This window comes from Orbicella faveolata, unplaced genomic scaffold (genome assembly GCF_042242905.1).
Source record: "Orbicella faveolata isolate gen_17 unplaced genomic scaffold, um_ofav_v1 contig_34, whole genome shotgun sequence".
NCBI lineage: Eukaryota > Metazoa > Cnidaria > Anthozoa > Scleractinia > Merulinidae > Orbicella > Orbicella faveolata.
Genome location: NW_028301563.1, coordinates 7114678 through 7142500, shown reverse-complemented (window position 1 = coordinate 7142500; position 27823 = coordinate 7114678). Strand labels below are relative to the sequence as shown.

The following is a 27823-nucleotide window of genomic DNA, read 5'->3' as shown; positions in this document are numbered from 1 at the left end:
TGAAGGGGTTGATGGTGCCACTCAGATAAACCAAGAACGCGTAAGTGAGGTACACCTGTCGCGGCAAAGTGCGTTCCCCGCGCGCGGCGTCAATGTTATCTATGACAGAGATAGGAAGCCAGCAACACATGAAGCCGACCGTGACTGAAGCTAAAGTCTTGGTCACTATTCCTTTTTTCACATTCGCTCTGAGTTGCTGGAGATCATTTGCGTTCGATAATAGTTGATTTGATCTAGACACAGTACTAAAGACTTTGGCGTAGCAGAATGTGATTATAGTTAAGGGTGCTGCGATGTAAACGCACTCAATAAACACCGCATAAGCAATATTGCTTTCAAATGTGTACGAACACATCGCTTTGCCCGGCTGAAACTCAAATCCGCCGTTTTTGAATAAGAATGGAGGAACAGATCCAACGAAAGCTACGCACCAAACAACAGCAATGTACAGCAAAGCTCTTTGTTTTTTGAACAACATCGTGTACTTTTCTAGTTTGACAACGTGGCAGTATCGACTAATTGCAATTAATCCCATAGTCTGAAGAGACACCAGTCCAAATGTCAAAACTCCGAAACCGTGAAGTCGACAAAAAGTCTCGCCAAACATCCACTGGCCGTGAAACAGGGTTACAACTGTAAAAGGCATACAGAAGGTGGACATGAGAAAATCGCTTACACCAAGTGCTATCACAAACATGTTGGGAAGCGTACGAAGTCTCTGGTTTCTGTACGCGGCGTAACAAGTTAGAACATTGCCGAAGAGGGCGACAATATTAATAACAGCAAACAAAACTGTTTCAGTCCGCTCTAGAGCCTTAGTTCGCGTGGCAAGCTCGACAGAAAGTAATCTATTCATGACCTCGTGATTCAAGGAAGCTTAAACAATTCGAATCTATCTGCGAAAGTGTTCGGGCTGTGTTATTTCTTAGCTAACTGTGTGAACCATTACCATTCTTTAGATGTAGTAGATGCGGGTGTGCCTTCTAAAATAACAGTGGTAACGCTCTGTCCGTCTGTTTATAGGCGATGGTGACTACGTTCCTGAACCGAGTATTATTACTGATACCTGTCTTGTTACCCTTGCTCTTTCCTCAAACACTAAAAAAATTCACCAGAATTACTCGATACTGATTGGTCGAGAGCAGAGCAATCAATTCTAAATCGTGTTTCGTAGGGGTTGAACTAAAAACTCTAAGTATAATTTAGCGAAAAGCTGCCACAAAACACGATAAGAATTGGCGGGATCTTTTTGAGACGTAATCAATGAAACACTGCAAGTAATAAAAATTTAAACAGCAAGAAGATCTGTCATCCATTGCGACGCTCTTTTAACACCGTTAAGAAAAGTACGCGAGGCGCAACTAGGACATTGCCATAACGAAGAACAAATATAAGCGACAAGCAGGAATAACGACATTAGCTGTCCAACTTCCGGCCTGTCATTATCATTTAATTCATATTTTTACGCATTTATTTCAAGATAAACGAATCACTTCTATGAGTGCAATTGTAAGTGCACAGTAATAGCCAAGGAGACTAGAGATGCGTAAACTAACTTTAGGGAAACATTCAAGTCGATGAGTCCTTACTAGGATGAAACAGCTGCCTTAGGGGCCGACACTATAGCTTTTCTTTACAGTTTTAATACAGTTTTAAGACAGGGGACGAGAATAAATGAAATTGTCCATAACCTACAGACAATGTTCCCGAAGTAACACAAAATTATCAGAAAATTACTCAAGAAAACACGTGTGAACCGGTAAGGAGAAGATATATTAGTATTATGATAAACACTGCTATTGTTACTGACCGTTTTGAAGCTGTATCTGTCAGTTGAGGCAGATAAATTAACTTCCTCGTTTTTGCCTTTCATTGGTTGCGTAGGAACGCGTGTTTGTAGAGCAGCAGCTCGTGACAGCACGTAGGAGGCGTGGCACTGACGCGGGACACTGGATCGAATTATTACCACGGTAGTAGAGTAAAATCCCGCATGTGTAGTAAGAACCCGGCCCGTCTGGAAGTTTTTACGAACCTGCTGGCAGAAATTTGCCATTTTAATACCCCAAAATACCCAAAATACCCAAAATACCCAAAGGAAGTGTTTCAATAGTGTCCCAATTAGTTTTTTTTTTTTTTAAGCTAAATATCATTGAGACTTAAATAATTCACTCATTCATTCAATAGGTAGCTTTTCGTGCAAAATTTATGCATTGCAGCAAAATTACGACGCTGAGTGCGAAAAAATACTACTTAAGTTTCTAAAGTCATTGCATTTCGCTGCTGTGTATCTTACGACAACATTTCTACAGGCCTATCGGATTTTTGCAGATGAGCTTAGATCCCGAACGACAAAATATGATTTTGTGGCAGCGGTGGGATTCGAACCCACGCCATCGAAATGACTGATGCCTAAAACCAGCGCCTTAGACCGCTCGGCCACGCTACCAGCTCTTTTCACAATTTTTTGATAATATTTAATAATCGTGCTACGACCCCGAGTTTTCTAATAGAAAACGAAGGCGAGTAGTATAATAGTTTAAGTACGCACTCTTACGGATTACAGCACAAAACCTACACTGCGCTGCTCTTGAAACTCTTAAAATACACGAAATTGCAGGTTTGTGCTGCAAATCTTTAGTCTGTTGTCACAAGAGACTAGCGCGCGTACGGTTGTATATGGACAAAGTGAAAATCACAACTTTTTGACTCGATGGAGTGCCAAATTTTCTTAGCCATGGGGCTCTGCTGTAGTAGTTAACAATAAGATTTTGTGCTCGAGATTTCTTTCGCGTGATGGTTGACGAGGGCGCAGTTCTTAAACAAATCAAGTTAGCCCGATAAAGAAGATGGAGGGCTTATATGTCGGTTTTCGGAAAACATTTGGAAGAACAACTTTCCAGTCCCTATAGACCCCTTCTTTGATTATATCCAATTACAGAAACTGCATGCGCTTGGAACGTTGATATTTTTATATCGCCAAGGAGGCCTGGTAATTGGTCACAACACAAAGGTGGGTACATTATTGGCAAAAAAAAATAAAGACGATTTTAATTTCGGACAAAAATGCCCGAAAATAAAACCGTCCGAAATTTTCAAACTTCCGAAATAGTTAGTGCAGTATATATCTTGGAAGTAACCCCAACGCTCTTACTTTCCTTCATACTGGGCTTTAGGGCGCAAACTCTAGTGGAGTAACGGCATGATAACATTTGTGTTGTTTTCTCTTCATTGTATTGAGTCGCAAAACCTTCAAGGTGCAGTAAAACTATTATTTTCACAGATGCTGTTTCAGTCTAATTCGTGTTTCGTTTCGCAAATTTACTTAAGCTATGTTTCGGCAAAATGTCCGAAATTGTTGTCCGAAATTTATCCGAAATTAGATAAAAAAGTACCGCAAATTTTACGTCCGAAGTAAAACGTCCAAAAATGTTACGTCCGAATTTTTTTTGCAAGTAACAGCAGACGACAACAGCGACACTTAGGGCGTCTTACAATTATGAACAGATGTTGTTAGTGATATCTCCTAACGATGTTTTAGTAACATTAATTTTCCTTGCTGCCTAAGAATTTCTTCAAAACTAACTTTTTTAAAAGATAGACGATGGATGATGTGTCATCCGAAACATGTCTTGTTAATACTGTTTATATGAATTTCAACTACATCGTGTGGTTTCCAAAGATCTTCCCAAAATGGCATACAAATCTTTGAAAATGAACAAGACATGACAAAATGCTAATATTACAAAACTCTACCTATTCATTCATCTTTGCTAATTTATTGTAGCAAATTATCTTGAAATTGTCCCGAGACAAGATCAATACATAAATATATGCTTGCCTATATCCTGACATGCACAAAATTTCCTTCGTGTATCCGAGACGCTTAAGCCTGGTTTTCACCAGCGACGCTAAGCACAAGCGCAAACACGATATGTAGTCTTATTTCACCGTGAAAACGGCCTTGTCACAGGCATAAGCACAAGCGCAAGCACAAGGACAAGGTTCAAAATGTTTCCTTTTTCTTGTGCTTGCGCTCATGCTTGCGTTTGCGCTGCAACAAGTGAAAACGAAATACCGCTCAGGCATAACACAAGCACAAGGATATTTACTACACGTGGTTGTGTTTGGTCACTGAAACCACTGGATCCGGATTACCGCGCGCGCCTAAACCGGATGATTTTGTTTGTACTTGTGTTTGCGTCGAACTTCGTTTTCACTATAGGGTCATCCCTATTGCTTGCGTTTGTGTGCTTGTGCTTGTGCTTGTGCTGAAAACCAGGCTTTAAAGTTCTCCTTGTTTCATCTATTTTACGGATATACCTTGTTCTATAAAACGAGTTTTAAAAGTAAGAAAATGCGTACTTTTATATATAAACAGTCGAACTAGTGATTATTTTAGCATACTGAGTAAACTTACTTGGTAAAATTTTAATGAAACACCATGACAACTCCTCCTTGGTTATCATTCACTTAAATCTCACTACCGCTTATACTTCGTACGTATTGTTCTAAGGGCTAGCTTCACTGTTTCTTTAGTTTGTTTTATTATTTTCTCAGCCAATCCGGTTTACCCCTCTGAGAAGTGCGTGACGCCTTAAACAAGTTAAACAAAACAAATTAATTCCGTCATTTTAGTTTTAATGCACGGCTATGAAATGAAAAATGAAAGTGTATGTTACATAAAAGCCATGTGATACGAGCAACATTTCCCTACAACTTGTCGCGCAACAATGCTTCATTGTAAGTTGAAAAGCGTTGTTGTGCGTATTGCCATTCGTGTTGCATGTTGTGTAATAACTACTCTTGTGGAATAATTACTGTCTCTACGTTAAGGAGCTACGTCACGGTTTGCGCACCTTGAAACGTTTAGCCTAAATTTTCCAAGTCTGTCGTTTGCAATCCGTGTTAATCTTCTCCATCCTTCTCCATCGCTGTTTCTTTATGATTTATTATTATCTCTTTGGTGTTTTTCATCTTAATAAACTACAATTTTCGTGTTTTCTTCAATTAAAAGGTAATTTTGTACGTTGCCCAAATAACTCAAAATGCCGTGACTGAGCCCCTTCAATTAATTTCCATGACTGTTAAAAACACGGAAAAAATGTTTGCAAATGAATGTAAACGTTCATTATTATCATTCTTGCCGCACAACAAGAACCATTTTATGCAAAGGTACAAGACGTAGGTAGAGAGTTTATAATATTACAAACAACATTATCCTTGCTGTGTTGCACACTAATAAATTAATAATTTCAAACTGCTGTTTGTAATACGGCGAAATATCTCGCTGGACACTTCATAGGTAAAATTTGTATAATTATAATAAACATTCCTCTCGTTATGTTGTGTACAATTCAATTCAACAATTCAATTCAACACTCTTAGGATACGAAATTTGACACATTTCTTAGGTTAAAACAGTTTACCAAATTTGAGAGTAGTATACCCACAGCAATGGAACCGGCAACGCTTTAAGTAAACTATTCATTGTGGTTACTTTTCTTCATCCGCACTTTTAAAATCATTCATTGTTCAGTGTTCAATCCCCCTAGAAGTTAAAATTGTTTGAACAACGAGTCGTAAAATGTCCTCTAATGCAAGACTTTTTAGGTGCAAAGAAAAATGTCTCATTTAAGATACGCGGGGGGTGATTTACAAATTTGAATGCATACAGTGAGTGTTTGCGGTGAAAAGGGCCAAAGATGTTTTACCATTATCGGCCAAGTGATCTTTTCCAGCCTTCTTGATCGAGGTCGCAGCATATTAATAAAATTTTCTACGTGAGAAACACAGCAATGTTTGGTTCTTATGGTGATCTCTGTTTAAGTTTCTTTCTACAAGCCAGGCAAGTCTGTAAACTTAATGATTAAGTCATCACTGCCGTTAGATCTTGCACCACTGTCAGAATGCGCGTTCCTCTCGTGCTGGGATGTTCACGCTGACCACTATGTTATATATAGGATGCCCGTATGTACTCTATATCACGTATCTTTCCTTATATAACCATTCACCGAGCCGTTCATGTGCCGCTTTTTAACTTCAAAAACAGTCGACTCCGCATCGCTGTCCTCGTCCGTATCGCTTAACATCAAGCTTGTACTCAAGTATTTACCTGGAGGAAAAATAACTAAAATTGACGGATGATCTCATACCAACGTTATTACTGAGCCGATAATTATGGCGGCAATGACGTGATTGACAATTCAGAACTCAAAACAAGCATGAAAACCAATGGCAGGCACGAGAAAACATGAGACTAGAGGCAAGCAAGCGCGGGAAAACGTCTCAATGGTGCTAAGCGCGGAAAACACGTCACGGATGGTGAGCGCGGGAAAACGTTGATGAAGAGGGCGGGAAAAGTGCAAAATCACGCATGATTGGTCGAGGGAAAACAATCGATACTAAAAATGATTTTTGAGGTTGAAGAAGTGATCATAATGCGAAGCCCAAAAATAAAAATACTATATGGTTATCTTAAGAGATTCCCGTGAGATACTCTTAGCGGTATTTGCACAGGCTGGCTCTTGAACATATTTGAGAGTGAGGTTAGCAAACGAAATTCCAGCAGCAAAAGGGACAAACCCTTCGAGTCGCTTACCTCCTTTTGGTAGCATCTCCATACTCTCAAGCTTGTCATCTTCGTCCTCATCAATAACAGCGTACCGATGGCGCCTCTTCCCACGACCACGCCTCCTAAACAAAACCACATCAAAAAGTAAGCTCCCCTATCACAACCCAAACAATAACTTCTAGTAAACCTTTAAGGCACTCAAAGCGCAACTGATCTAAGTAAGCAACTCTGTTCAGTTTTGGAGACTACAATTTGCTGGTTCTCTCGGAGGCGTGATTCACATTCCCAAGGCTTTTAAAATCTTTACCATTCCTGCCTGTTTTTTGTTTTGTTTTATATTTTGTTTCATTTTTTTTTTTTTCTTTTGTTTATCACAACCTGTTTGGGGTTTTCTTTCTTATTGAAATAACAACTTGAGCTCATCTGTACGAAGCCAAGAACGACAGTATCATTATTAACAACAACGACCAAGAGAAAACAACAAGAAAAGGAAAAATGGAAAGACTTGCAAAAATAAAAGAAATGCAAGGGAAAAAGAAATATAGCGGATAAAACAAAGTGACAAAGTGCAAGAAAATAAAATATTTATCACGAGAAACAAAGTCGGAAATAACACAAGAACGGTTAGAAGATAACCAAGGCATACAAATCTAACTCGACCTCTAGATGGTCTAAGGAATAAAACAGAAAAAAAATCAAATGGAAACAGAACTGTGGAAGAAGTAAATAGCGTTATATTTCATGGAAGTTACAAGATTAAGTAACACCATTCCCAACGAGAGCGACGTTGTTGGAATAAAGCTGTTGTTGTTGACGCCAAGACTGCGGTCGAGAAGGGCAAGGACAAGGACACAAGACATTTAGTCTTGAAGATGATTGTAAGACCTAGTACACCAAGCTAGCGGCGTCATGCAGTTTAGTTCCCTTTATCCAATCAAGTCAGCTTATATAAATTCCCAGACGGCGAGGGTAGAGGGCTAACACATCAAGCCAGTTTTGTCATACAGTTTATTACCCTGTACCCTGTGCTCAAGTAAGTCTTTAAGTAGTTCCCAGAGGACGAGGGTAGAAGGAGCTAACATTCTTAAGGACGTTTAGAACATCTGGCACACCAAGCCAGTTTTGCCTTACACTTTACCACCCTGTACCCAAGAAAGTCTGTAAGAAGATTCCCACAAGACAAGCGTATAAGAGGCTCACAATCTTAATGACAATTACAAGGTTTCGCACACCAAGTCAGATTTGTCATGCAGTTTACATGTAGTACCCTGTACCCAAGCAAGTCTGCACATACATTCCCTGAGGACAAGGGCAGAAGAGGCTTGCATTGTCAAAGACATTTCAAGCCAGTTTTGTCATGCAGTTTACATGCAGTACCCTGTCCCCAGGCAAGTCTTCAGCATACCTATGGTCAGTTGAAGAGGCATCCTCTGTACTAGGAGGGTTAACAGAGACTATAACCTTCTTACGACGAAGTCTAAAGATAGAAAGAAACAGATACAGGAAAGAAAACAAGGCAGACGACAATGGAGGCGTTGAACAATAAAGGCAAGGAGAGGAGACACGTTGAATGGAATAGAGTAGAATAGAAAGGAATGACCATGACAAAATTTGGATCAAGGGAATCCCATTTGTGACAGAGTTCCTAATTCGGGCTCTAGTAGCAAGACGTCGTTAATATCACAACTGGATGTTCTAACAGGCGAAAATACATCATTTTATCACTTCAAAGCTAATCAAACATTACTTGGGCAACGGTGATTTATTATGCTAGGAAGATTCGTAGAATTGAGCTTTTGTTTCAAGCACAGTATAGATAGGTCTAAAGAGTGATTTGAGGACTGTGTATGTACACTGTATGTTAGGATCCCAAGCAGCGTGGACTGTAAGAGTCACAGAGAACTCACAAGAACAACAAACTACAATTAGCGTCTACATGCCAGCTAAAATCGTTTAAGAGATGGCAGAAAAAACAAAAACAATGTACTAACAGAGAAGAACGGCAAGGAAAACTGCTTCGTTTAAAGACTGGAAACTTGCGACGCCTACCATCATAAAAAGGAGAAAGTTTTATGAACATATAAGACAACAATTACTCAGTAAATGCATGCCAGGATATAATTTACCTTGGAAAGAAAATGAACCAAGGGTGTTTGTTAACAGGGTAAAAATTGACCTCCTAAGTGATCTATCGTGAGCTTTGATATAACCGCAGTCATCTAAGGTCACACTCATATGAAACACATTACTAGTGTTGCATGTGATACGTACCTTCCCATGCAGAAACATATTGCCCACACTATTCCGCCAATAGCCATGATGATTCCAAAGATAATCACAGTTACATACAGTATACTCCAGTCTGCGAAAAACACAATCACTCTTAACAACAAGGAAAATATTGTGCAAGGCACTTCTTACACAAACATAATTTTGTCACGCAGTCTCACGAAAACAAGAGGAAAGGCGTTGCGCGACACCGAACGGCTCACAGAAGAGATAGCATACGACAGAAATTCTAGCAGTGATGTTACCTTTAGGAACATGGTTTACACCAAGCTTATTCTACGAACAAAAGACAACAAAACGTCTTACCACAATTGCTCTCTTTAGTGCCAAAGTGAACTTTGAAAAAATCCTGCATCCAGAAACTCTCACAGACACACAGCTTGGTGCTACGATCACAGTAGCCATGACCTGAGCAGTTATTCCTGCAAACTGAAAACATAGGAGACAGTGAGAAACTAGAGAGCGACATACAATATGACTGTGCAGTACAGTGGAAACATGACTCTGGGCCACGGAGGTCCATCTGGAAACGATCTGTTATTCGTTATCCGGCTCAGTGTTTTTCAACAGTGACCATCCCTGTTCTGTTTTGGTTTTCTGTTATCACTGCGTATTGCCTTCCTTTGTAAACGGAAAGGAGAAGTGGGGGCGGGGGGGGGGGGGGGGGGAGGTAATTCTCTTATATAAACTAAAGAAATATCTGCGGAGCTAGAGGGTATGATTTTTTAAGCTGTTTACTGTGAAATATGGCATAAGCCTTAAGCATAATTTTTGTGTGAAATAGAATCTGCTCTGCCCTCTTGCCTGAAATTGGACATGATGTTTGAAGCTCTTCTCAAACGTTTATGCAAATGAAAGCTGATCATGTATTAAGGAAGGAATTCGCTCTCGAAAATGGCATAATTTTCGACTGAAAGAGGGTAACAGGGTTAAAGAAACAGGCTACACACCCCCACCAAACACTTTAAAGTAATCCCCCCTTCACCTTGGTAAACCTTTACTTTGAAATTCAGTTTGATTTGAAGGAAAGTGTACGATTTACGTCCGAAAAAAAGAGACTTTGGGTTGCTGGCCATAACGAAGCTTATAACGTGGACACTTACTGTAAGGTTCAACTTTCAACATTCCAAATTCGAAGAAGCCTTCCTCGTTACCAATCTTGTCTTTTAACATTCCAGCGACTTCATAACCGTCCTTAGCTTCGAAAACTTTGTCCTTAACGTAAAACATCACCATCAGACTGTGGGGACAAAAAAAAAACAACAACAAAAATTAGGAATCTCTTTTAAAAAAGTTGGCACACTATAATCCAGGCATTCTCAGGTACACTGCTGAAAAAAATTATTTGGGAAACTGGCCAAACGAACATGAATCGTTCTTAGGCCTTGTCCACACTATGCCAGAGGAATTTGAAAACACAGCTTTATTTCTAGCGTTTGGCCTACCGTCTACACTAATCCATCACGAAAACGGAACTTTTTGGTTTTCCGTTTTGGCGTGGGCGGAAAACATTTCGAAAACGAAGCTCTTCGAAAACGATGGCATGTGATTTCCCTAACCGAGTTTTCCTCAAACACAAATCCAAAATGACCGGTGATTGTTGCGCTTTCAAATTCCTCTGGCGCAGTGTGGACGGAAAACATTTGATGCGTTTTCAGAGTGAAACCTCCGTTTTCAAATTCTTCCGGCGGAGTGTGGACGAAGCCTTAAGCATAGTCACAGAAAACTGGCGCTGCAGCTCCTTTCACTAAACCAGTTCCGGGTTGCATTTGGTCTCTGTTTCAAAAACATTCTTATGAAAATGTGTTTCGCTCACAGATTCATTCTCACGCAAATCAAACTCATTTGTCATGTGAAAAGTTTTGCACGAGAATTAGTTTTGAAACAGAGGCTCAAGGCAACTCGGACTGAAATGCCCCATTGCCTGAACGCTTCAGTACACGCTTTGTCGATCTCTAAAGGAAAAATACTCTGCAAGTCAAGAATCATTGTCAGATCTCTTCGCCTTGAAAAGCTTGACTCCTTTCAGGGATTTTTGTGTGCTAAGTGGTGCTTGCTGTTTACCTGTGTCCAACTCCAGCTTCTTTCAAATGCTCCACTATGATGTCTTCATCCTGAACGTCAAGTATCACCGCCAGTTTACGAATCAACTGTTCCTGTTGAACCGAAAAAGATAAACCGAAAAGAAATTAATTTAGTGGTAAATAAATGCTCAGTTATCACGCTTCAATCTGGTTTCATTCTAAATACATGTGGGTTTTAAAGAGGCTTTAATTCTTTACAGTAAAAATCCATGCCCAGATACAAATACAAGCACAAGTATTTATTGTCATCTATGAGTCTCCTGTGTCCTGTACCTTATTCTCCTCTGTGAACTTGGTGATATCCACGTCCAGATATAACTCCACAAGATGAGCACTGTTTTGATCTGCAAAGTGAGAAAATATTACGCTTCCAGGCATGAACAGTCGGATTACATCGAAACAGTCAACTTGGAGAAATGGACTTGGTATGCGTGAGGTTTTATATGCGCTCTTACTTGGACCAGTACTTCAAAACTTTGTTGTGCCGCTTTCAACAGCCAATAACCGCTTGTTCAAGAAAGCGCCTAGAAAACCCTTGGTCAACGTAAAGTTCTGTCTTGATAACACAAAGTTATAAATCTGCATGGGGAAAAACGCACTTTCTCTTTCGTGCAGGTCTATCAAACCTTTATCGTGTAATAATATCGAAATGAGCCTCGTACCTTCCTTGACAGTAAGTACCACGTGATCATTTCCCTTGAGACCCTTCCCATCAGCCACAGTGAGCCTAAACTTGTACATTCCTTCTACTAGATTGGACAGGCGCAACACAGCTTGATGGTCGCTGTTGTTTATAACATCCTACAATGTGTCGACAAAAAAAACCGAATCAATAGTGGGCAATGTCTTAAAGAAGTTCAGTCACGTTATGTGGACTTTTTTAACCTCATACAAAATTAGCTTTAAATTGAAAGAAACTTGAACTTAGTGTTTACTTAGGAACAAAAAAAAACACTAAGGAGATAATAGTAAATCATAAAGGAAGAAGGATGGTTAAGGATGGAGAAAATTAACGCGAACTTAAAGAATTTAGTCTCAACTTTTCAATATGTGCAAACCGTGACGTATGCTAACACTTACACCAGCTGCAGGACTCTTGGGGTCACGTGACCACTCGTACTCGACAATCCCGTGATCATCATAGGACTTGGAACCATCCAGTGCAGCAGCTCTGTTTGGAAGATGCACAACAACATCTGGGCCGGCATTGGCTGTGGGCGGCTTATTGACATCTGGAAAGCCAATGTAGGATGTTGCAGAGTTAAATATCGTTTACATGAAGTAGGAAACAAAGATAACTATATCAAGGAAGTTCTATTGGTCGCCTTGTAACTTTTGTACAATAACTTGCTTCAGAACATGACAAAATTTGGGGATGCGTCTTGCTCGAAACAAAATAACTGTTCACAACAAGATTACCAATTAAACTTCCAGCGAATTGAAGGTATTGTAACAATTTTTTGCCATCTAAACACTTTAGCCTGCATGGAAGGTACATACAGCGCGGGTAAAAAAGTAAATGCGGGAAATGCAACGAAAAGGCATGAAGAAAAGAAAACCATTCCCTGTACGTCGAAAAGAAAATTTGCAAAAAAAACGCACGGATCTGTAAATCAGTGGTTTTAAATTTACGAATACCACGTGAATTGAGAGAGCTCAGTGGCCAAACGTGATTGTTCGGGTAAAGGCAGGCCTAAAAGAGTACTACTGAAAAGGGCTATTGTCAGTGGGTCAACAAAAGCAGTTGTTATACCTCCAAACTCAAATACGTTTTCCGACTGGAGGAGAACGTGTCACGTGTCATGGGTCAAAAACTCCCAAGGGCGAAAAAAATTCACTAACTCCCTAGGGAAACAACAACTTGCACTTTCGACTCGCACGTGATCAGGCCCTGTACCTTGATACCGCTGAAAAATTGTGTACTAGCCAGTATGAAACGAATAATTTTTTAGCAGTTTGTTCTATTTTTTAGTTGGGAGGTATACGGGAAACAGTGAGTTTTGTTTCTCTTCGACACTCAATGACTCGGGGAAACAAAACTCAATCTTTCCCTTGGGGCAAGTCATTCAGTGCTTATCAATCACTGAGTCCTAGTCAGGACTGCCATCCCTTAGACCATTACAGTAGATTAATTACCGATGCTTTATTTTGAACTTCACCTTTTTTAACATTAACAGCCACTGTATCACTTCCTGTGAGTCCTTTGTCATCAGTAACTGTCAGTTTAAACACATAGTGACCCTCCAGGAGTTTCTTTACTGTCACAATTTTCTCGTCGACTCCTGACATCTCAGCTTGGCGTGGACCGCTAGACGAATAGAGAACTAAAATTTAGTACAAAGACTTCTAAATCTGTATTACGTCTGGGAGTTTCTATGTACTACATTTTCAACAGATCACATCAACTTGTTCGACCAGTATCATTGCATCTGTGTGATGTTGTAATGACATGATGTACATGTACTGTGTTCTAGAGGATTTGTTTAGATTTTGTCTACTTTATGACATTTCAAAGTTGTAATTGTTCCTTTGCATTAACGACACAAGTAGAATGTAGACAATGATACAGTGAGCTGTGCTAACAGTGCGTAATAAAAACAAAACCATGGATTATAATGCCTGTAAGCAATTAAACCCAACTTCTTTGAAATCCTGGTAGTTACATGCATGATTTGAAACATCTAAACAACATTCTCAGGAAGATATACAGCTGTAGATGTATCTGTAGTAAGTGCTCAGTAAGCAGACTGCAGTTACGTCAAGCATCAGACATGCTCTCTATACAGTTATAGTCACCTTGACTGCTCCCAGTGGTAACTCACAATCTTCTGATCATCACGACTTGCCGAAGCATCAAGGACTGTAGAGTCATCAGGAAATACCAGGTCCTAATCAAACATGGAGGAATTTGAACGTAAAGCATCTTCTTCCTTTTCCAAGTATATTACAAATAAAACTGGTCGTACCAAAATATTTGAAGCAGATGGCTTAATGGGCAATTCCTTCAATTAGACCCACCTACTGGGAATCATGCTACAAAACAAATATCCAGTCTAAGTTGATGAATACAACTACCATGATTCCCAGCAGGTACGTCGCAAAGAGGGATTGGCCATTGTTAGAGAAGGCAACTGATTGCGCTATCTTTTTAAAGAATCTGGTGAATAACCCAGAAGAGTACCCAGTCCCAGTCATGAAGTGCATTGCTGTAGATAGTGATTTTTGCCAGTTGTTGCTGACTACGTTTTTAAAATCCTGAATTAAACAAATCCATAAAGACCATAGGACATCCTTCCTTACCTTATCTGAGCCAGCCACTGCCACGGGTGGTGCATTCTTCTCAGGTTGAACTACCACTGTCACACTGGAACTGGCTGTCTGTCCCCCTGTATCTGTCACTTTTAAAACAAACGTGTAGTCACCCACCACCATGTTGGACACCTTAAGAGTTGGCGAACTTGTACCCTAAACAAACAGAATTCATGTAACCATCATCATCTGTTCATGTAATCACACTGTCCACGTAGGCATGCAAGGCTTTAACCTAATTTACACAATACAGTAATTAAGATAGGAAACGTGTACCGTGTTTCTACCGAGTTACATGTATTGAAACAGGAGTGGAAGTTTGGGAGAGTGAGAAATGTTGTGGGAGTACGGGCTGAAAGGCAAGGATTTCCACAGCTTTCTTGAGTTCTCCCAAACTTCCACTTATGTTTTTATAACTCGATAGAAACACAGAGAAGAGGTTTTCTATTTCTTTTAGAAAATTCCGTGACAAAAAATGAAAACAACTTGTTTACTTTGATCATCAAAATGTAAATTGTCTTTCCTCATGCCATCATTATGTCAACAGCTCACGTACGAGTTCACTGTTTCTATCAAATTATTATTAGATTAAACATAATTTTAAACCAATCAGCATTAGCATTTTCTTTGAATGGACTATTTTTCTAAACCCATTCGGATTATGATGTATACTTCAACTTGATGGTACTGTGCATACCTGCATGTCCCCGACTGCTGGACTAGAGGGGGTCTTGCTCCACTCATAGCTGACAATCCCCTACAAAAAAACAGCACAAATGGTCCAGATCAAACAACAGTGGGATTATACAGTGTACTGTGTACATCAGTATACCAGTACTCATGTACAGTGGAACGCTGTTAATCCGGTCACCAACGGGTCACAAAAAGCTGCTCAGCCCCTGGACATACTGTTCATGTATTAAAAGTATAAATTAAATACGAAAATGACTGACTGAGGTTTTGGACCAGAATAAACTGACTGTAATAACAAGTTGGCGGTTTTAACAGGATGGCCGTAAGGCATGTAAGAAGCACAGTAGCCTGCATGACGAGCCCAACGAGTGTCTGTGTAGGAGGTTAAGGGGCACTGTGGCCTGATGGTTCATGTGCTGGACTGATGTGCCTGATGGGCCACCAGGCTCAAACACAGAATTGACAATGTACATACTTTATCATTGCTCATAGCTCACTGCATGTACATGCACATGTATTTGAATTTGTAGATTGAAACATAAAAACTGTATTGCAACAAATCATTTCAATCAGTCTACCTTGTCATCAGTACTTCCATTTCCATAAAGTGTCACATGATCCACAGGGAGTACAATCACCACATCATTACCTGCACGTGCCACAGGTGGGTAATCTTTCTCTGATAAGAAGAAATATGAAAAGCGACATTTGTTCAATGTGGATGTCTGGCAGGCCTTTGCAGGTAAATTCCAAGCATGACATCAAAATAATTATAAATTAACATATTTTCCAATTATCAAAATAATTTCTAACTATTAACAGTCATGTTAAATACATCTTCCTATTTGGATAAATTCCTTTTTAGTGTTCACTTTCTCCTGAAATGACCAGATCCTTCTTTCTCACAGTACACCCGCTTGTATTTGTCATAAAAGAGCTAAAGAGAAGTTACTGTACATGCAGGAATCAGAGACTGGTCCTTACCATCATTGACTGTAACTGTCGCTGTTGTGGAATCTGATTCACCATCTGAGTCGGTAACAGTCAGCCTAAAATTGAAAAGCACATTTAACACTCAAATTAATTTGCAGTAATTAAAGCTAGCAAGTAATAATATTTTTGCCAAATTGCAGGCACTTGAAAACTATTACTCATTGCGTTCTGGACTGGAACCAAGATTCATAGACAAACCCCAGCAAAACCTTCATGCACGATGAACATCTAACTTACAGACTGTGGTTAAAGGGTTTGAGTAGGAAAACTGTGTTTCTTAGGAAAGATACTTTACTATACCCCAGTACATCTCTTCACCCAAGAAAATAAATGATAACTGGCTAGCAGTTAGGGAAAGTAGACAATTTTGTTTCCCCAAGGGCCGTAGGGGAAGGTGAGATTTACAGTCAAGAAAAGTACATAGATCTACATTTGCACATGTAACACTGCAATGTGCCATTACTCGTAACCATCCACTCTTAGAAGAAAACAACGTACTGCACAGCACTGTAACTATTTTTTGTTAATTTGAGATAATTGCTGCAGTTGTTCTCATTTTACGTCTGTCCTCAAACCTACACTTTTTATACATGTACACCACATGGACATGTATATGTATGGCAACCACTTGGTGAGCGCATTTTTGTATTGAACACCATACAGCTAAAAGCTAAATAGCCCACTAGGTTTACCCGAGAAAAGACCTACTTAAATGTGTAGATTCCAGGCACAAGGGACTTGAGCTGAAGCACAGGAGTGTCCACTCCAGAACTCATCATCTTTGTCTTGTCATTAAGAGGACCTTTCACTTCTTCCCATTTGTACTGAGTGACTTTGTCATCATCAGAACTCTCTGCAACACACACATGTAACAGGGAATTTAAAAAGTTACAACATTTGCAGTTAGTTAGTCACTTAAGCATTTTTTTCACATAGCCTAAAAAAATTCAAAGTTGTGACACATTGCTGTAATTTTCATACCCATTTTCCCTGGCTACCAAAATTGGGAATGATCACTTCAATTGCTCGGTAAAACACATTATTTTCATGTTGAGCTGCACTTACAATGCTTTTCATATATATTTACTATGCTACTACACTGTATGTTTGCAAAATGTGTGCCCTCAGAGAGGGAAAAGGGCAACAACCATCAGAAAACCTGTTCATGAGTCTACAATAAAATGCACCTGCAGTACATGTACATGTAATGTTCACTGTACTATTAACATGAGTCTGCAGAGCCATACAAAACATGTTCAGCTATGATACAATGCATCTGCAATACTAGAAGTGTTCACTGTACTTGGGAGTCCAAAAGAATTTGTAACTGACATGAAATGACTTTAAAATTAGTTCAGTCTAGCATCAGATAACTTAATGTGGTCCTGTTTTAATACAACCAGATGTACCATACAATGAACATGCTACATGTATGATTAAAATTGCAACTACAACAATGAAACTGCTTTATTAAATTAACACACTCACTTGAGCCATCAAGAACAACCTCATTAGTTGGGAGAGTTATAGTCTGTTCCTTGGGTGAGATGTCAGCACGAGGTGGCTTGTTCACTCGAGGAGCTATAAAGAAAATCACAAAAAAAGTTGCAGTGATCTGACTCGATCCACATGAAGCTATTCGAGGAAAAGGTTGTTGTTATTCATCGTGGTGGATGCAATAATAAAGTGTATTATTGTTTGTCTCACGATGTAGTCACTTGAGCTGTTCCCTCAGTGGTCCGCTGAGGGAACAGCTACTCGCCGGAACAATGGAACAATAGGATCAAAATGCACCAATCACAGCCGACCTTTGTGATATAAATGATACCGTGCAATCAGTCGAACTTATCGCCTGAAGAAGACTAGCAGTAAGCAGTCGAAACATCGCTATCTACATCTCAAGTGACTACATCGTGAGACAACTGATAATACACTTTATTATGAAGCTATTCTCTGATAAGCAGACATTTACATAATCCACGCATACTGGAATGCAATCCATTTCAAACTCAACTCGTAAATAACAACTTTGACATTAACACCTCAGTCTTCAGAATGATGCTTGATGCATCAAAACATCAGTTACCAATATTTTTAATAGATTATTACCAAATAATCAGAATCCCTCTGTAATATAAGTACAGTGTGTATACGTTGCAAAAATGTGAAAATGCATCAAAATGTTAACGCAATCATTTGATGGTTCACAAACATTCATATAGTAACTTAAGTCAAACAGACCTTTTTACCAATTCAGCGGTCATTTTGAATTCCATTGTAAGTTTCAAATAGCCATTACTTACATGTATGGGATACTAGCAGGGCAAATACATACTAATTTGTATCCTGAGTATGCCATAATGTCTCTCAAAACAATAGAAATCAAAATGGCCCCAAGTTCAAATCCTAGGTCACGCTTTGCAAATAGCCAGCTGGTCTGCCTACTGCCAGTTGGGATTTTTAACTATGTTACGTTTATTAATTTTGAAATATTTGTTCCCTTTGTTTTGGTGGCATGTCTGTAAATTAGCTAAGCTTAGTGCTTGTATACAGTAGCTAAGTGCAAGACCAAATAAGATTTACATTTACATTTACAATGGTAAAAAAATCGACTATTATTTTTTTAATGGTTCTAACTTATGATCTATTGAGTACTGTAGATCTACATGTATAATTTTTTTTAGATACATGTAGACAATGTCATTAATAATGTTTTTTTGTTGTTGTTGTTTCTCTATAATATTATAGTAAAACAGCTTCATTTACATGTACATGTATGTAGATTCCTTGTTGCTGTGTACCTGTTCAGTGATAGATCACAGTCCTAAGATGTCAAAATGTCGTAAGAACATCATTGACGCAGTGGGCTATTGCTTTGTGTACCATTTTTTGTTCTTACCACATACAATGTCATCTGTGATCTATTACAGAACAGATGCATGTCAACATGGAACCTATTTGTTAAGGGCAGTACATGTAGATGTACTGTACATGTATATCTGACAAGTACTGGCAGCATTACCAAAACTAATGTGACTTCACAACATCACCAAAATATATGTACAGTAAAGATGACATACTGTCAGTAACATGTACATGTATATATGAGGTATTATAGCATACATCATTCGACTCAAAACCCACCTGGAAGAACAGTGACATTGATGAATGCAAATCCATAAGCTTGATTTGTTCCTGAAACCTTCACTTTGAACTGGTATGTTCCTGACTGATCAAGCTGTTAAGAATTAAGATAATTAATGGATTAATTAAATAACATTTAAGAAATAGAAAACATGTACCATGTTTCTGTCGAGTTTTGGTATAAATCTACTAGCATTCTATCACGAATGCCATCCTCTGATTGGCTATGCTACTCATGTTCTATTCTGTGAAAGATAGTGAGTTGCGTAGCAGCGTGTGCTAGGGGCCGCTTCTTTGTGTTTTCGAAGTGTCTGTGAAGAGGATTTAGATGAAAGTTTTGAACGACTAGTAGATTTATACTAAAACAATTAGATTATTTGCTCTCGGTTTCTATGCGTGATAGTTGACTCAGGCTGCACCCTCATCAACTATCACACGATAGAAATCTCGAGCTCATAATCTAACTGTTTAATAGAAACACGAGTGGAAGTTTGGGAGAATGAGAAATGCTGTGGGAACACAAGCTGCAGGCGAATGTTTCCACAGCTTTTTCAAGTTCCCCCAAACTTTCACGAGTGTTTCTATAACTTGATAGAAACACACAGAACATGTTTTCTATTTCTTTTAGAAAACACTGTTACGAAAAAAAGGAAAAAACTTGTCAACTTTGATTATCAAAATGTAAATTCTGTTTGCTCGCACCATCATTACATCAACAGCTCGTGCTACAATGTAGTTCTGTGTTTCCATTGAGTTATAGAAACACGATTTTTAACCAATCAGTGCACGTATTTTCTTACGACTGTTTTCTAAAAATAATTAATAATTGTATATAGTAGAATGCTACGTATAGTTGTAGCAGGGTATGTTTTGTAAAATACAAAAGAATGTAATCTCTTTCCATAAATGCATGACAGCAGTCGTCCCTTTGTACATAATATCATGTAATATTTGATGTTCATGCACATAATTAATTTTGTATTCACCTAATGTCTGCTTACTATCTTTTGTCAAGAAATCTTCTCCAAAAGAATATCATCTTCTTAAAACAAGCCCAATTTACATACATGTACATGGTACATGTAAAACTACTACATATGCTCTTGCATACATGTACATCACGTGAATGTTTTGGTTTCTTGTAAATCTGTGTTTATTTGCTTGTTTGTTTTTCCATTTGTTTGTTTTCAATATTTTCCAAATATTATATACCTGACTAAGTATGACTCTCCTTGAGTCCTGTCCTTCCATGTAGCCATGACTGCCTTCAGGGGCTGAAATTTGCTGCCAGTGATACGAGTATGGATTGTCTAATGAAACAAAATCAATTAGAGAAAAAAAAACTTTCAAACCTTATTAAAATGTTCATCCACATTGTGAAGGGTTTTAAATTAGTAATTTACTACATGTAGGTACATGTATGATTTTTTCTAAATTCATTTGAATTAAATATTTCTCTTTTACATGTACATGTAGTATTTCACTTTATGATAAATAACGTGAGAAAACACCCAAAGATTTAACTGCTCTGCAAATCTTCTAGCACTACACATACATGTGCAGGTCAACCAACAGAGAGAGTGATTTTCAAAAAAAAATGATTAAAATGCACAATTTACTGTAAAATGCTTTTTGTGTACTATACAGCTATATATTTTATTATTATTATTATATACATTGTACAGTAGCCAAAAGCATTCCTCTCAATTTAGTTCTCACCTGAGGTCTCCTTGGGCCAGGCACTTGCATACAAGCTTACTGTGTTCACAGGCAATGTTAACACTTTGTTGTCTCCAGCAGAAACTTGAAGAGATGGCCATGGTGCTAGGGGAAGAAAAATTAAATCTCAGTTCAAGATATGACAATAACTAACATGCACATAGTACATACGTGTACATAAATTTATTTAAAGCTGATGGACAAAATTTACTTTAGAACACACCACAAATTTAACTGACCTCCAGTGGGTGGTTTTAATGTGTTTTTGGACAAAGTTGTTTCTGTCAAAAAAAAAAAAAAACAAAAAAAAAAAAATGGATCAGTAATCAGAACATGTGTACATGATTTTACAATGTACTTAAAGATAGATTTAAACTAAGTTCATGACTGATCATACTTAAATGTACCACAAGAAATTAATTGTCCAAGGGAGACAGAGTAAGAAAAAACATACACAGCTCTGCACTTTTCTCTAGCATGCACAAAAATAATTCTATTTCAACGACATGTTCAATAAAAGGGTTTCAAACAAGTCCTGTGGTTGTACTAACTGCCAATAAGCTAACAAAGATAACCAACTTGCATCAAACAAGCAAAATGTTTTGAAGATCAGAAAAGGTATACATATGTATATCGTCACTGATTAAAATGCATGGTTTTGAAAAGAGCTCTTGAAACGATGTATACATGTACATGTACATGTTTACTAATGTTCCTAATTTCTACTTTTTTAATATACATACACGTACATGTAGTCTCAGACGTCTCATGCAGTGTGAAAGTGGTAATGTTTTAAAGCAGTGTTCATATAGCAATGAAATAAAATAAATGGGAGCTTCCCAATAATTATAACACCTTACTGTTTGTATAAATGTACAGCCACAGTAATATATTTTTTTAAATATTTTGCATTCATGCTAAATGTTACTAACTTACAGTAAACACTTACAAAGAAAAGTACATGTACAACTGTCATGCAGCTTAAAAACAAGAATGACTTCTTACCCAAATTATTCTCAGTGTGATTAGTGATCGGCACTGAAATCATGTAAAGCAGTGTTAACAGACAACCCTCCTATATTACTTTACGTATGGTGTATGTTGTACATGTAAACCTTAAGCTAAGAAAAACTTGTACAAAAGGATGCAGTTTTCTTATTGGTCTTCTTAAAAAAAAAGAAAGTTTAGTAGACCTGTACATTAACTAATTTATTAGCTATTTACAAGTCTACGTGATCTGTATCACAAAACTTGGCCCCCCAGGGACCAGTCAGAATGCTGAATAATTATTTTAGCTTATTAACCATGTGTGAGGTCTGTATTGGGAAAATATCTAACCTACAGTATGTGACAGTCTTGACAGCAGGGGTCAAACAGTGATTAAGGTCCATACAAAAAACACAGAAGGCCAATAAGAAATTACATGTATTATTCTCTCAATATGGTCCTGCACGGACTTGCTCAATTGCAGAAACTAATATTAAGAAAGTCCAAGATCTGGATAACTTATACGTGTACTACAATGCAGTGCTGTATGTACCATTCTGAATAGCCTTACATGTACATGCATTTAAAAATTGCCCCCACTTCCCAAGTTGTAATAGCAGAGATAACATGTACATCTGTACACTTGCCTGCAGTAACAACTGGAGGAAGTGCTGAAGATACATTGTCACTGCTTTGAGCCAAGTTAACATGATCAGTGTCACTAGTGATGTTGACAAGTGTTGGCTGGTTCACTGCAACTTGCAGTATGGAAGAAACAGTCGATACAGGGCTGGCTGGTGACGGCAGTGGGCCAACCTACAATAAAACACACCAACAAAAATTTATACATTCAATAGGCCACTTTCAGTGCAGCAATTAAAATTTCTAACTTGGTTACAAGGCTTGGGGAAACAAAACAAAGGAAAGTAATTATTTATCCCACAACCTTGATGTGCTTTCTTTTGCTTTATTACCCCCAGCCTAGGAGCCACGTTAGAATTTTAATTAATACATGTATATCAAAATGCCCTATTACAGTATTATAGAAACTGTATAGCACAGGAATATAATTTACAGTACTGAGCTAGATGTAAATGTAGAGTAGACGTGTACGGATCACCTGAGCTTACAAACTTTGATGAACATGTACATTACATGTACATGAACATTTTTTTTTCTTTTTTGTTACTCATTCTTCTCTTTAGAAGCTAATCTATTTACTAGGGCATTTTTATAAGAAGAAATTAATTTTTGTGTTTCAGAAAGTTTGGGGCTATAATTAATAAAATTAAACGGGACCAAATTTGCATTATCCTAAATCATAATAATTATTATGTTACAGCACTTGTGCACTTATAGCTAGGTACCACAATAAAATAAAAACATTCTTGAAAATAAAATGTCACTCACTTTTTCTGTAACATTACTTTGTCCATCCTGAGGAGGTGTTAGAGATGTGTTTTGAGGAGTAATGTCTCCAATAACAGATGATAGCTGAATTTGCTGCTGTTCTGAAGGGCTTATCTCTCCTAAAGAAGCTTGCAGAAAACTTTGATTTTGCATGGCTTCATTCTGCGTCATTGGTGTCAGTGATGAAGACCTGACTGTATTTGCGGCACTTGGTGGCCTTGTCACTGAAAGTTCTTTTGAAGTGTTTTGTAAAGAATAGTTTGTTACAGGTTTAGCAGTTGTAGTTGGTCCAGATTCATCATCGCTATGGGTGAGTAATTTCTTCAGGTCTTTGGAGCTGTTAGCATCCAGTGATTTCGTTTGCTCTTGTGTACTTGATTCTGAAAGAAATCCGTAACCAAAATGACTAATTAATGCAGATGTTTACAACACAAGAGAAAAAAGACATTCAGCATCGAAAAAAAAAGAAAGATATTTTCTCTTTCCTAAATTTTCAAGCTGTTGTTGTGCACCTCTTTGTCAGAATGGGAAATTAAATGATAATAAATTGTATGTACATGTTTTTCATAATTTAGTAATAAAACAGAAAAAGTCTTTAATCTCAAAGTTTGACTTCATGACTTGTACATCGTACAAGTATTTAAAAACTTTTTAAGGAGTTTGTTGTCACAAAACTTTCCAGAAAATGGAAAATTTCTTTCCTAATGTACATAGTAGCTTATACATACCTAATTCAGAAATACCAAGCTTGACACATCCTTTTGCCTCTGCAGATCCTTTGGGTGGTAAAGATGTGCAGTTCGGCAAAATAACAGCCAAATAGTCAAACTCTCTTGCGACCCTAAAATCTGATTCACATACAGTACTTTCCAGCACTTCGCAGTCTTCTTTACAAAGCCTGATTGGCTTAGGTTTACTTGAACTTGAACAATAGGGGTACGTACTAAGGCAAATAGCTTTCAGCGCATATTTTGCACAGACTTCCAGAAGTCGTGGCTTGAGAAGACTGAAGGGACTTCTAAGGCTCTCCTCTAGTATCTTGGGATTTTTGTTTATGTACAATAGTTTGTTTTTATCTAAATAATTGTTGCAGATGTGACCATGGTAGTGATGGCAACTGGCTTGTCTGAGGAAAAAGAAAAGAAAGCTTTGATTCAAAAACTACATGTACCCTCAATTGAAAATGTCTTATGCTATGCAGTGCAGGAAAAAAAAAAGCTGAAACCTACTTGCTCAGTGGACTAATAAATTTCAGTCTTCACTTGTCCTCACTTACATGTAAATATAATTACTAGCCTGATATATTTGCAACGAAACATCCAATATAGCAGCTATTATATGACAATCAGAGGAGAACGCAAACAAAGTACGCTTGGATTTTAAATCCATCCCTGCTTTCAACTCATTGTTTCGCTCATCTGAAAGTCTAAGTTTTTCTAAGTTTTTGTTTTTTCCTGACTGGGCAGGACCCAGAAAAACCAGACTGATATAATGTCTACAGGTTGCTCAGTCTATGAATTCATGAATTATGGACAGCTCCATAAAACAGACACTGTCCGTTTGAAGAGCTTAGACTGTAACTCTACCATTCTTCACTGATGAAATCCTTGCTTTATGCATATACTGTACAAGTTGTACACTGCATGGCACAACTTAGTATTTTCATTTTATATTACTACAGTTTTTTAATATTATAATTGACACCATACCCCAAAACTAAGGAAATTACCAAATTGTACCAAGGGTAAAATTGAATCACAACCTGTACAAGTAGGATTACTGCAAAATGTAAATAAATACTTATAACTATAAATACAGTCCAACTTATAGCAAGTAGCTACATGTATTAAGCGGCCACCCCTTACTAAGCAACCAGTTATCAAAGTCCCAAATTTATTGTCAGTAAAATACTGCCAATAAAATCCCCTATTAACTGGCCACCTTTAGGTCATACCAATGAGCGAAGACGTATAAGCATCTGTAATAGAAGGTGACGAGTGATAAAAACATTCAAATGTATGTTTATAATGATTGTCTTGAAGTGACTCAATGTTCACTAAGAAATTACCCTGATGTTGAAATTATTCAAAGTAGTCAAACCTCCATTAAGTGGCCACCTCCCATTTCCTCGAGGATGACCACTTAATAGGGGGTCGTCTGCAATACCTTTTCTCTCTAATAAGTTCCTTGTCTGGATCATAATCCAGGGCGTTCCTACTATAAACAAAACAAAAAAGTAAATTTAAAGTACATAGTAAATATTTTATGTATGCAGATGTCAAGTCAATTTATGATCAGAAAAATGGAAACACTAAAGAAATTATGTCTTGTTGGTAGAAAAACCACACATAATTAAGGTGTGTGTTGTATAGAAAAGAGAATGTGCAATACCAACCTCTCACGGTCCCTTTTCTTTAAAAACTTGGCTGAAAGGTAAACCAGAATTAATTACTTGATATTTCATATCAGAGGAAAAAACAAAGATCACTGCTACCAAAGGTATCAAAGATTACACCTTTGTGGTAGTGGGGGGACAGCTATATAAGGTCCTGTGTGTTTTAGTAAATTTAAAGAGTTAAATGAGTTATAAATACTTGTAAAAAACAAATAAATCTTGGTCTATGTGCACGGGACTTTTCTGAGGTTAGAGTGTTTTTCAAATTTGACATTTTCAGGCACCATAGTATGGCAGACTTTGTTCAAAATGCATTGAAACAGCAACATGAAGGTTAGTGAAAACAAAATTCATGATCAGGGGTGTTGAAAATGCAACAGTGATCTGCTGACCTTCCAAAATGATTTGAAACTCAGACAGGCGACAAGCCTACAGCAGCTCAATATTACTGCCAGTCATGTCAACATTCAATGATACAAACATGTCACAACTTGTCCCTTAAAGTGAACTATATAAACATACGGCAATGAAGAAATATGAGACTTCCCATTCATAAAGAGATAATGATCTGATGATAGGTTGCTGCTTGCACAATACTTCTACATTCGATTTTTTTCATTTTTCATTTGCTTACTGTCAAATCTTCACCTGAAACTTAAGATTAATAACTAGCTCCAAGGAAACCTTTCTCCCTCAAGAATTTAAAAGAAATAAATAATTAATTCCCTTGTTAAGCCGTGATCTTTCAAGCATTTCCTTAACTTGAAACTACACAAGCATAAAGTCTATTTAAGTTGACTCAGCTGCTTTTAAGATTTCGATGAAGGCAACCATAAATAAAGACAAAATATTTGATCAACTGGCTTTTGGATCGCTTACAACAATTGCAAAAAGCTATAACGGAGATTGTCTCCTATACAGGTACCAAGAGTACAACGAACAAATATGAACAGGGCTTTCAGCTGACCAGACAAAAGGCGCTATATTATAAACTTTTTAGTCTTTGATCACTTCGATTTTCTTCCAAACTAAGAAAAGTACATAGCTCCAGTAGAGATTAACAACCTGATTGCAACAGAGGTGTCAAGAGGATAAAAACTTTCCATCAGAATGCCACACTTTAAGTAGCTTTTAGTTAATCGGATTCAAGCCTACGTTGCAGGAATTCAGTTGTCTCATGCAATCAAAACCATTGTGATCTCTCGCAATTTCCAGCGCTGATGTGTGAAAACAGCACTTTCGATCGCTACTTTCCGTGGGATATTGCTAATCTGAGACAAAAATAAACTCAACTTACCAACGTTCCGCACGAAAATTCGAGGAGCCACAATCCCCGATCGCTTTACAACTTTCTGCGGCATACACGCATCAGCGCTTTTACACTGAACAGAAAAGCAACCACCATTGACAAGCAAGGCTAGTTCGCATGAGTCATTTGCACAGCATAGTTCTTTGCATGTTTTCATACTCGTAGTGCGTCTGAGAATTGAAAAATCGCCAGCCCTGGCGCCTTCTCGAAGAGTAGCTCTGTACCATTCGCGGCCATCTTTGGTACACTTTTTCGCGTCGATGTTACTCGACTTCGAAGCCACAATTCCTGCAATAAACGTTAGCTTGGGTTAAGAAAACTGCACCAGAAACACAACGAATCAACGAATTTTCCATGAACACAAATCCACACTAACCTAGAAATATTAAGACATATAAAAAACGTAGACCAGTTTCGTGTCGTGACTTCCAACAGAGCGCGCACTCCACAGAAGCCATTGCATATCCAACCAAGCTGAGTTTCATTCGAATTTATATCGCTAGAACTCCAAACGACACTGTGTAGCACCAAAACTGTTAACTTGAACGATATAACGTTCAAACGCTTCCTTGTAACTGATATCCATCGTTGTAACCCGAAGAATGAAATTAACAGTGCCACATAACAATTCAAATTCCCGCAAATCTTCACTTCCTTCAATACACGGCCGCCATCTTGATCGGAAGCTGTTTATGGTTTATTGATAACGATGACGTCACCTATACGGGAATCTGTGGATATTCGAAGCTCATTGGTTTGAAATCAGCTGAGTTCAGACGCAGAGTGAAATATGATTTTTGGATTTCAGTGGTGCATATTTCAAAGCATAAATACATGCTAGGTAACGTGCTAAAATAGTAAGATTTTTCTTTCATCGGTCTTGGTTTTGGGAGAATAATTTCTAAAGAGAATATTTATAA

At 38.0% G+C, this 27823-nt stretch overlaps 2 protein-coding genes and 1 non-coding gene across 7 annotated transcripts in view; all 3 read right to left on the bottom strand.

The window, feature by feature from the left end:
- Nucleotides 1-1116, bottom strand: part of LOC149104465 (melatonin receptor type 1B-B-like) — a 1193-nt gene extending 77 nt beyond the window's left edge. Inside the window, exon 1 of the mRNA XM_089272235.1 lies at nucleotides 1-1116. This exon is cut by the window's left edge and continues 77 nt beyond it. Coding sequence (XP_089128361.1) covers nucleotides 1-856 — 856 coding nt within the window. The 5' untranslated portion in view covers nucleotides 857-1116.
- A 1248-nt stretch (nucleotides 1117-2364) lies between these two features.
- Trnal-uag (transfer RNA leucine (anticodon UAG)) lies at nucleotides 2365-2446 on the bottom strand. Its single transcript has one exon. It is a non-coding gene; the product is annotated as a tRNA-Leu (tRNA).
- A 1310-nt stretch (nucleotides 2447-3756) lies between these two features.
- On the bottom strand, nucleotides 3757-27595 carry LOC110066099 (dyslexia-associated protein KIAA0319-like protein). 5 transcript variants are annotated; one of them, XM_089298984.1, is made up of 30 exons: nucleotides 27280-27595; nucleotides 26892-27191; nucleotides 25595-25625; nucleotides 25366-25416; nucleotides 23928-24325; nucleotides 23200-23579; nucleotides 22437-22605; nucleotides 21808-21840; nucleotides 21042-21083; nucleotides 20803-20907; nucleotides 20296-20393; nucleotides 19084-19177; nucleotides 17428-17520; nucleotides 16648-16792; nucleotides 15931-15995; nucleotides 15525-15625; nucleotides 14951-15010; nucleotides 14245-14409; nucleotides 13741-13832; nucleotides 13104-13252; nucleotides 12025-12176; nucleotides 11607-11745; nucleotides 11218-11288; nucleotides 10925-11016; nucleotides 9964-10100; nucleotides 9167-9289; nucleotides 8843-8933; nucleotides 7977-8048; nucleotides 6599-6693; nucleotides 3757-6112 (listed from the first exon to the last, which is right to left on the bottom strand). In XM_089298984.1, the coding sequence occupies exons 1-30, from the start codon at nucleotides 27386-27388 to the stop codon at nucleotides 5982-5984; spliced, it is 3783 nt and encodes a 1260-aa protein (XP_089155110.1). In that variant the 5' UTR covers nucleotides 27389-27595; the 3' UTR covers nucleotides 3757-5981. The 5 variants fall into 5 exon arrangements, with proteins under 5 accessions (XP_089155110.1, XP_089155113.1, XP_089155111.1 ...); XM_089298987.1 differs by lacking the exon at nucleotides 7977-8048; XM_089298985.1 differs by lacking the exon at nucleotides 21808-21840.
- Nucleotides 27596-27823: the final 228 nt, after the last annotated feature.

What these genes read in the sequence shown, in the direction of transcription:
- LOC110066099 (XM_089298984.1), bottom strand. Translation starts at nt 27,388, where the DNA reads ATGAAACTCAGCTTGGTTGGATATGCAATGGCTTCTGTGGAGTGCGCG. An exon ending in AAGAAAAGGGACCGTGAGAG is followed by an intron (nt 25,417 to 25,594) that starts GTTGGTATTGCA and finishes TTTTGTTTATAG; the next exon opens with TAGGAACGCCCTGGATTATG. An exon ending in AAAGTAATGTTACAGAAAAA is followed by an intron (nt 22,606 to 23,199) that starts GTGAGTGACATT and finishes GTTTTATTGTAG; the next exon opens with GTTGGCCCACTGCCGTCACC.